The sequence below is a fragment of the Olea europaea genome, chromosome 4 (genome assembly GCF_002742605.1).
Source record: "Olea europaea var. sylvestris chromosome 4, O_europaea_v1, whole genome shotgun sequence".
Lineage (NCBI taxonomy): Eukaryota > Viridiplantae > Streptophyta > Magnoliopsida > Lamiales > Oleaceae > Olea > Olea europaea.
In genome coordinates this window covers 2,033,389-2,043,863 of record NC_036240.1, presented here as the reverse complement: position 1 = coordinate 2,043,863, position 10,475 = coordinate 2,033,389, and the positions used below count along the sequence as shown (strand labels likewise).

Below are 10,475 nucleotides of genomic sequence, written 5' to 3'. Positions count from 1 at the left end.
TCCTCCACAATTTTATGTCCTCCCATTTTCCATTCCACTCATGAGCACTACCTCAATTCACTCCACAACTTTCCTCCCTCAGAATCGAATTCATTTTCCTCCGAAAATTCTTATGGCGAGGACTCTAATTTCCTCCCCTTCTTTCCTAGGCATTCCTTTTCCTTCCTCATTCGACCGTCGCCTCCCATCACACAGCAGACGTATAAGTACTAAAGTGAGATATAGCCTCCATGACCTTCCGCCTATTCATTCTTTTCAAAGTTCAATTGACTTTAACGCGATTGTTAGCCGAGCAGAGGGAATTCTCTATACTCTGGCTGATGCTGCCGTGGCTGTTGATGGTGGCGCCGCGTCTGAGTCGGCGAGCTCCGCTGCTCAGAAAAGTGGTGGGTGGTTTGGGTTCATTTCTGACACCATGGAAGTTGTCCTGAAGGTAATTGGTCGTGTAACAAATTTAATTGAATTGAAGAAACTTGTTCCTCTGACTATTTGCGGTATCAGGTACTAAAGGATGGGCTCTCTACTGTGCACGTGCCCTATGCTTATGGATTTGCTATTATATTGCTCACTGTTCTTGTTAAGGTCGCGACATTCCCTTTGACGAAGCAACAGGTGAAAATAAAGATGTCCTCTTGTAAACCTGCTCTTGCCACTCACTTTTTCTGCTCAAATTTATTATTTTATAATTTGATAGAAATATAATCCCGTTTTGTATTTCTACAGGCTGCTCTTCCAGTTTCTGGTTTTTGAATGTCAATAGTTGTATAGAGTTGATAATATTACTGTAAAATAATTTACACTTTATTTTTCGATAAGGTGGAATCAACACTGGCAATGCAAAACCTACAACCAAAGATCAAAGCAATCCAACAAAGATATGCAGGAAATCAAGTGAGCATTTCTACCACTACTATTTTATGAAATCGTGATTTTCTTATGCACAAGATGTAACGTTTGAACCTCCTTGAGAGTTGAGACTAAATGAAACATAAGGTATAGATAAATGACGAATTTGACATCATCCAACTATCAATATAGTGGTAATAAGGAAGAATAGAAAGACAAAGTAGATGAGCTCTGTGATACAGTTAGCAGTTAAAGATAAGTTTAGTAGAATAAGGAGATACAGATAAGCTTAGTACCAAAATTCCAACTTAGTTGTGATAAGTGTGGTGATCTAAATCTTTACATCATTCTTAATTTTCTTCCAGGAAAGAATACAACTTGAGACATCCCGTTTGTACAAACAGGCAGGGGTCAATCCTCTTGCAGGTATTCTCATGATTAACAATTTGCATTTCCAATTTTTTTTTTTAGTTAGCTCTAGCTCTATTGATGTACTTCAGTTTTTCTTTTCTTTTTTTTTTTTTTAGTTAGCTCTAGCTCTATTGATGTACTTCAGTTTTTCTACTTGATTTCTAATATAACCTGATCTAAAGCAACCTAGGTACAGAAGAGCTTATATTCTTCATGACTAGCATTTCTTTGAGTTGGTTCTGCTTTTCGAAAATTAATGTTCACTTATTATAGATTTCAGCTTGTCCTCTAATCAAGTGGGCCAACCAACTCTACTCTTTGACGCCAGATGTTATGTGAGAATTGTAGGAGAAGGGGAAAGGGGAGAGAAGAAGAGACAGGAGGGCGAAAGAGAGAAGAGGGGAAGATGAGAAGATAGAAATTAGGAAGGGAAATCAATTTATTTCATAATCAAAAGTTGTTCCAATTACATTGCATAGATCCCTTTATATAGGGTTTAACTTATGATAATTAAAGTAGGAAGATACTCTAAATAAATGACTAATTATGTTTCCTAAAATACACATTAAAATTGGAAATTAAATATAATAATATCCCTTCTAATATTGCATCATTTCTCCCCGACCGAGAGAACTCGACTCCGGCGAGATAGACGGGTACTTCATACTTCAAGGAGGTCGATTTTTTTGCCTTCACCAAATGCTTGTACTGGACCTTGGATAACAGCAACTTGTTGAACTCATACCAAGGAGGGCGATCTTTCTTAAGAACCAAGTATCATCATGTGACATCAACTGAATTTGCAAAGCATCCCCAAGAACATGATCTAACCAAGGGGGATGATCCCTTTGTCTGACCAAATATCGATACGGAACTTCAAAAAGTAACAACTTATGCAACTCATCCATAAAGTCTTCAATTGATTGTTCATAATAAATGGTACAAGGATCTAACAAAGTAAACTGACCTGCGAAAACAAGTGAGTGCAACAATGGCGGCTCGAATGTACCCCAACAAGGAAACAATTATGCTATATTGAAAACAAAACCCTCATTTAAGTGTGATGGCCAATCAAACACATTAAGTTCAAATGAAAAATTCAAGCTTTTCTTTACATGCGTGGGAAAAGTGTTTGAAAGAACAACGACATTGGACAACGTGGTAACCCGAGAAGCATCACAAAGTCGAGGTAAAACCTTATCAAAGTCAATGTTAGAATCATATGCAACAAATTAGGCAAGATTAACGTTGGTGTGTAACTGGGGATAGATGGATTGTTCGACTTAGTTGGTAACACTATAGATAACTCCTCATCCTCGTTATCAAAATACTCAATTGGCTTAACGGTGACAACTTCATTATCTTTATCAAGAGGAATACAACTAGACTGGGAAGGTGATTGTTTGGGCTGGGATGATATATCTAGCTTATGACATGCTTGGCGAAGATGACAGGATATGTACCATAAGTTGGCCTATTGGTAAGCCTCATCTAAGGATTGAAATGCAGGAATATCAGTAGACAAAATTTCAAGATTCAAACCATCGATAAACCTAGACGTTGTGATGTGAGGAGCCTCATAAATATAACACTTGTTCAACAACTCTTCGAAATAGGCTAGATACTCACTAACAGTAGAAGGACCTTGTCTATAGTGTAAAAAGAATTGATTTAACAATTGAGTTTTATAGTATGCAAGGGCATAGTTTTTGCTTAAAATTCATTTCATCTCATCCCACAAAGTGATAGTGTGTTGGCCTAGATGATTACGCAAATATGATCTCCAATAAGTTTTAGCAGAACTGACCAATGACATATAAGCATGACAAACTTTATGTGAGTCACTCAAATTGTGATAAACGAAGAAATTTTCTAGATTATTAAGTCAATCAAGAAATGAATCGAATCCAGTGAGGCCATCAAAATTCCACAATTGTAATGCAACTTGTATAGGAGAATTCTTGCTCCTAGTAAAGTTCATATATGGGGAATAATTGTGTTGATAAGTGTAAGGGGAACGAACATGATCGTGGTAGTGACTTAAAGGTGTGGTATAGGTATACGAGTTATGATAAGAATCATGCATTTTTTTTTTCAAAAACAATGCAACTAGGAATTAATGTGTATTTTTATTTTATCAGTTTGATTTTTTTTTTCTTTTATATATTTAATGGGCCAAAACACTTAAATAGAAATTAAAGTTTTCAAATAACAAAATGTTATACCTCATAGGGACTCAAATCGATACGTTGGCGGTGCATCCGATATTTCATTTCCAGACTTCCAATTCAGTGGGTAGTCAATTGAGAACAAATATTTTCCTTATCCAATATCTCCAGTCGACAGTGGCTGGAGAACTCCACGAAGGTTGAAAGACAGCAACTTCTGGAGATTGTAGCTTTTGCTTGTAGACTAAGGTTTGGGTTATTAGGCAGACAGTAACGCAGCAATTTTATGGACAGTAATGTATGTAATATATAGGTATGTGTATGGGTTGTGTTGGATTTAATGGCGATTCGAGGGCTGTATGGGTAGTGAGTTGCAGATGATGGAGAAGAAGGTGATGAGATGGTGGTGTTTGGGAAGGCGTGCAGTCGCTGGTGATGGGGGATGGAGCCGGTGCGGTGGAGTCGATGGTGTTGGTGGGAGGAATGATTGCAAGGGCGATGTTTCTGTTATCGGGATGGGAAGCGGCCGTGGGTACCTTGGTGGCTGTCGAATAGCAAAGCCGGGGCTAGCGAGAGCTAGGGTAGCTGGCAATGTCGTTAGTTCTTGACTTCTTGGAGAAGGTGAAATAGTTGGTGGGACTTTTTTTTTTTTTGGTGGGTTTTGTGTTACTGGATTTGGGTCGGTTGGGAACGGACTGGGCTTAGGTGAATATGTGGTGTTAGGTAATTGGTTTTGATAAAATTAGAATTGGGCTGAAGGTTTATAGGTTTTAATGGAAATTGGGTTGGGTGAATAGGTTTAAAGGCTTGGATATGTGGGCTGGTAATTGATTATATGATTTGGGCTATTTAGGCTTATAAGTAAAAAAGGTTGAATCCCAACCTTAGGAGCCCCCACCGACCCTGCCCTGGGCATCATGGAGGAGGTAAATCGCAGGATGTGCCTCCCAGGAGCCAGGGTGGATTTAGGCTTATAAGTAGTTAGGCCTGTTGGTGGATTATTTGATAGATGTGGGTGTAGGGTTTATGGTGGGCTGAATATTTTTGATTTTGAGGAGCAGCAACATAGCAGCAAACAAATTTTTTTTGAACTAATGAAAAATCTTAAACTGAATAATTTCTGGGCGTGAACGAGTAAATTTAACCAATAATCACTGAACTTTACCCTTGATTACTACTTGCTCACTCATTTTTCACAGGTTACTGAATGCTCACTCATCTTTTCATATAATTACTCATTCACCACTCGTTTTTTTCAAATAATTGGACGACTTTTATGGCAAATTTTCGACAACTTCCGACCACAAAGAATGTCGAATTTTGATACCGTTGGAAAGCCCACGATGTCCTCTTCAATTACCCACCAAAATCTCATTATAACTCCAAGAGATTCGATCGGAAAATTGCCTTAAAAGTTGCCCAAAAAATCTGAAAATCTGGGCAGATTTTCAGAATTTTTGGACGACTTTTAAGGCAACTTTCGACCATCAAAACTATCTAAGTTGCCTTAAAAGTTGCCCAAAAAATCTGAAAATCTGGGCAGATTTTCAGAATTTTTGGACGACTTTTAAGGCAACTTTCGACCATCAAAACTATCTAATTTTGATACCATTGGAAAGCCTACAACGTCCTTTTCAATTACCACCCAAATTTTCCTGATAACTCCAAAGGATTCGGTCGGAATAAACTCACAAAGTCAGCATCCCGAACTTTGTCCAAATTTTCGCCTTTTCGGGATGCTGACTTTGTGGGTTTATTCCGACCGAATCCTTTGGAGTTATGGGGAAATTTTGGATGGTAATTGAAAAGGACATTGTGGGCTTTCCAATGGTATCAAAATTCGATAATTTTTATGGTCGAAAGTTGCCGAAAAATTGTCTTAAAAGTTGCCCAAAAAATCTGAAAATCTGGGCAGATTTTCAGAATTTTTGGGCAACTTTTAAGGCAATTTTCTGATCGAATCCCTTGAAGTTATAATGAGATTTTGGTGGGTAATTGAAGAGGACATCGTGGGCTTTCCAACGGTATCAAAATTCGACATTCTTTGTGGTCAGAAGTTGTCGAAAATTTGCCGCAAAAGTTGCCCAATTATTTGAAGAGACGAGTGATGAATGAGAAATTATATGAAAAGATGAGTGAGCATTCAGTAATCTNNNNTTTTTTTTTTTTTTTTTTTTTTTTGCTCTGTTTTTTAATATTTGAAATTTAAATAATTTAGGGCCTTTTTTTTTTTTTTGGTGACAGGCTAGTAGTTTAGTCTTATGGTGGTTGGAGAATGTTTTGTGATTGGCAGTGGCTAGTTCAAGGTTGAAGGTCGAGTTTGTTGGTCAAAGGATATGATTTTAGCTCTGATATCAAATTGACACCGGGTGTTATGTGAGAATTGTAGGAGAAGGGGAAAGGGGAGAGAAGAAGAGAAAGGAGGGGGAAAGAGAGAAGAAGAGGGGAAGATGAGAAGATAGAAATTAGGAAGGGAAATCAATTTATTTCATAATCAAAAGTTGTTCCAATTACATTGCATAGATCCCTTTATATTGGGTTTAAACTTATGATAATTAAAGTAGGAAAATACTCTAAATAAATGACTAATTATGTTTCCTAAAATACACATTAAAATTGGAAATTAAATATAATAATATCCCTTCTAATATTGCATCGCTCTTTTTCTTTGACCACGAAAACAAAAACTCTCAAATGAGAAATAAATATCAAGACTTCGAACTGCTTTCAGTGTAGTAACTAGAGACTTCAAGGAAGTTTGATTATTCAAATGACAATGTGACTTAAGCTTAGGTCAGAATGAGAGGTGAAAAAGGTTTCATGCAGTTGACACTGAGTTTATTTGGAAATAGGATTTAGTTTGTTGTCTTTTTTCCTCTTTCATTCTGTGGGGTTGCCAATTTTCCACAATGTCATTTCGTCATTAACATGTCTGGTCAAAGCAACCAACGTGGCACCTCTAAAATATCAATCTAGTTTCTGCATATTTTCTCCTTCCTCATTTTACTGATTTTTTTTCATGGAATAACAGGATGTTTTCCAACTTTGGCTACAATACCAGTCTGGATAGGTTTATATCAGGCTCTCTCAAATGTTGCAAATGAGGTACTCAGAAAGTTGCTTTGGTATTTGAATATTTAGTCTCATCTGATTTCTGTCTTAGCAATGGATTCACAATATTCTTATGCAGGGGCTGCTGACTGAAGGTTTCTTTTGGATTCCTTCTTTGGGAGGCCCAACAACCATTGCTGCTAGGCAAAGCGGAGCTGGAATCTCCTGGCTATTTCCATTTGTGGTAAAGGAAAATCTCCAAATTTATCAGCTAACAAGTGGCTTTCTTGCTTCTTTGACTGCCTTTTTTTTCTCCACAATCCATTTCTCTGCTTTCGGGTCCCTGAAATCCTCTACACCAGGAAGATATAGATACCGAGCTACGATATGCTGCTTGGCTCTGTGAAAAATACAAGTAATGTGTATATTGTAAAACTTGCAGGATGGACATCCACCACTTGGTTGGCATGACACTGTAGCATACCTCGTTTTACCTGTTCTTCTTGTGGTATCTCAGTACGTGTCAATGGAAATCATGAAGCCTCCCCAAGTAAGATCTAACATTAAGTTTGACTTTTGGTTTTCTATAATTTTCCCTCTTGCATGTCGTCCTGATATCTCAGTCTTGTTCTTGTTCTGGTAGACAGATGATCCATCTCAAAAGAACACACTTCTCGTATTGAAGTTTCTTCCATTCATGATTGGTTACTTTTCTTTGTCTGTCCCATCTGGATTATCAATATATTGGTAAGTTGGAGCACTACTCATCTATTGTTTCATCATATCAACTATTGGTTTATGAGTTTATCTTTTCTGCACTAATGTTTTATAAGCATGGACGAGCACCACATTTTGATGACATGATTAGGGTTCTTCCTGTACTTCTTGTCTATGGACATCTTGTCCTGTATAACTTTTTCTTGATAATGAATTGCCATTTGTATCCAAGAAAAGATATTTTCACATGCATGCCAATATGTGATTTATTCACACAGTATATCACATTACATATGATTTATGTAATTTCCCCTTTGTTACAGACGGTTAAATGCTTATATATATAGAATTTCAATCTTACAATGTCACATTGGGGATCACTAGAGGAAAGAATAACAAATATTAATTGGCATAGTTTTATAAATGTGGAACTTTAAACTTGATATCTTCCTCAAGGACATTAAATTTACAGCATGGAGAGATGTACTTATTGTCCACGCATATTTGTAAGCATCGAGTCCGACTTCATAATATCATTCATACAGTATTTATTTTAGAATGATAATTTATTGGGTTTGATGATTTTTTTGCTCATATTATTGGTTTTTCAGGTTCACAAATAATGTGCTCAGCACAGCACAACAAGTATGGTTACGCAAAATGGGAGGTGCAACGCCTGCTGTGAGTGAGAATGCTAGCGGAATTATCAGTGCTGGACGTGCAAAACGATCAGGTGCTCAGCCAGAACGTACGGGTGATAGGTGAGTTCCTTATTTTAAGTCCTTTTATTATTTGTATTCTGCTATTTTAGTACGTTGTTATTGAATGGAATTATTTCTAATACAGATTTAGGCAGTTGAAAGAAGATGAGAACAAGAAAAAGGGTAGGGCATTGCTCGCAGACGAGGGTCAGACTTTGCTTGCACCTGACTCCGAAGACAAGTCAAATGAAGAAACGAAGTCCAAGGTAAACTTCATTTCACGGTTCATGTCAAAAGTTTGATGGCAAATTGGATGTGCCATTTCAAAATTGAAGACTTATTTTAGGAGTAAAAAATAAGCGGTTGTTAGACTTGATTTGATTTGATTTCTTTTCATGTTTATTAAGTGAACTTAGGAAGTTTCCATTTGAAAAAATAAGGAAGAGGATGGTTTCATCATGAAGCAGACCCATCACAACATAATAATTATGTCATTGCACCATTCTTTTGGTGGGGCAGTATAACTCACATAAACTTCATTTGTAGCGCCCAACCTCCAAGACTTTTCTACTGCACTGAGCCATGCATGGGTAAACAAGCATTTCATGGGATCCATTACCAAGCCCAAACATTAACGAAGTGCACAACTAGTAATCGAAAAATTTCTTCACTTCAGTTCCTTGATATAATAACACCGTTCCAAATCTAACTCTGACATGATGTTAAAACATGCATATCAAAACCAACGCAATGAGTGGAGGACGCTTGGTCTCATGTACTAGTTTCGTATGCTATTATTCAACCATCTATCTAACAGTGTAAGTTGTTAGTGAACTTTCACATTTATTCATTTAAATAAAGTCTTTAATAAGCCCCTCACGTGCATGTGGATTCATTTTTCATCAAAGGCTTGATTTATGCATAATTTTCATAAATGGTGACAGAGTGACTTGGTCTGAGTATCTTTCTTTGTCTCTAATATTATGTTGAACTACATTATCTCAAGTGGACATAGAAAGGGAAAATTTATTTAATTAAATCTAGTACTCGATCTCTTTGAGCATCTGATTCTACATCATGCAGAGGTGAGACAGTGGCCGTTAGAAACTCTACTTCACGAATAATAAACATGATTCTTTATCAATTTTGGATGTTACTTTGTTTAACATCCCCTGCAGGATGAGGAAGTTCTGGAAGAGGCATATGCTTCTAACAGTAATAAACCAGTTCCATCTGGTCCGAGGAAAAGTAAACGATCAAAGCGGAAGCGCACAGTATGAAATTGTACATTGGTTTTGTAGTTACTAGCGAACCTTGTATATTTCTTAAAATTGTGAGTTAGTGAATATATAGCTGGCCCTTCATACGTCAGTCATCAGTTTAAGGGCATGCTTTCTTTTTTGAAACAGTCCCTCAGCTCTCAATTGTACCTCATTCATATATTACATTGTTTAATATTATACAAATTTGTTATAGATCTAAATGCTAGCATGGCAATTGAAATGTTTCCTTTTAACTACTATACTTGAATGTGAAGTCCACCGATGGGTTTCTTGGTTCAAGGACACCTTCCCCTTCTGGAAAGTAGAACATATTCCTATATACTGTTTCTTGACCTGCACTGTCTTGCTTGTAAGAATGAGATACGGTATTTTGTTAAGCAACAACTTTATGTACTTCAAATCCAGGAAATGCATCAATTTGGCCCTGCTCTATATGTAAAAGGTTTTTCTGTCTCATATATTTTATAAAGGGAAATCGAATATTTGACTTTTGTACAGTGCCCTGAACATTACATGGTTTTAACTTGTACAAACATGTCTAAACTCCAATAACTAGAGGAATTATTGTGTTATGAGGACAAATACTTTAGGGCATTGATGGCGACGATGATGTCCTATTGGGTTTGCTCCGGACGGTGTTTTAGATATCTTCTTCTCTTTTACCTCCTTTTTATTGTTTGTCTGCTAGTAAAACATAACTTGGTGTAAAGGACCGCAGCTTTACTTAGCCCCTTGACACTATCGCAGCCGCAGTTTGCCCAACTTCGGCCGCACATTGTAAATATTACTTCAAGTTTGAGTTGTAATTTCGTTTCATTGTAATAGTTATTTTAATTGTAAAATAGCTCTGATATTGGTAAAGATTAGTATGATTCCTCGTCTTTTAAACGTCTACTCCCGTCACTTGGGTTTTTGTTCAGAATGCTATTATAGGGGGTATTAGTCATTCAAAAATCTTTCAAGCTCACTGGTGTCCGCCCCCTGCACCAGCATTTTTAATTTTCTGCTTTCATCAATTGTAATGTTCAGTTTTCAGCAATCAATGTTCAATTTACTTTCAATATATTCAAATTCTCAATTGTAAGCTTTCTACAAAATTGCAATCAAATTTTCTTTCGTCCCGACGCGACCGAGAAAAGGCGGAAGGTAGTCTAGCGGAGCAGACTACTGCCGCACGGTGTCCCTTTCTGTGCCAAGAAGAAAGGCACCCCGTGAAACTTGGTATCAGAGCTGCGGCTCAAGACCCTCGATAAGAAAGCTATGGATCCAATTACATCACACACCACTGAAGTGGTAGA

The 10,475-nt window shown here is 37.2% G+C and overlaps 1 protein-coding gene across 1 annotated transcript; it reads left to right on the top strand.

Annotated features, from left to right (window-relative positions):
* On the top strand, positions 1 to 9,377 carry LOC111393246 (inner membrane protein PPF-1, chloroplastic-like). The gene is made up of 11 exons (XM_023018687.1): positions 1 to 433; positions 502 to 612; positions 817 to 891; positions 1,212 to 1,272; positions 6,457 to 6,530; positions 6,616 to 6,720; positions 6,919 to 7,026; positions 7,120 to 7,223; positions 7,805 to 7,954; positions 8,040 to 8,160; positions 9,073 to 9,377. Exons 1-11 carry the CDS (start codon positions 41 to 43, stop codon positions 9,172 to 9,174), a joined length of 1,404 nt encoding a protein of 467 aa, XP_022874455.1. The 5' UTR covers positions 1 to 40; the 3' UTR covers positions 9,175 to 9,377.
* Positions 9,378 to 10,475: the final 1,098 nt, after the last annotated feature.

What these genes read in the sequence shown, in the direction of transcription:
- LOC111393246 (XM_023018687.1), top strand. Translation starts at nt 41, where the DNA reads ATGAGCACTACCTCAATTCACTCCACAACTTTCCTCCCTCAGAATCGA. An exon ending in AGGGGTCAATCCTCTTGCAG is followed by an intron (nt 1,273 to 6,456) that starts GTATTCTCATGA and finishes ATGGAATAACAG; the next exon opens with GATGTTTTCCAACTTTGGCT. An exon ending in CCTGGCTATTTCCATTTGTG is followed by an intron (nt 6,721 to 6,918) that starts GTAAAGGAAAAT and finishes TAAAACTTGCAG; the next exon opens with GATGGACATCCACCACTTGG.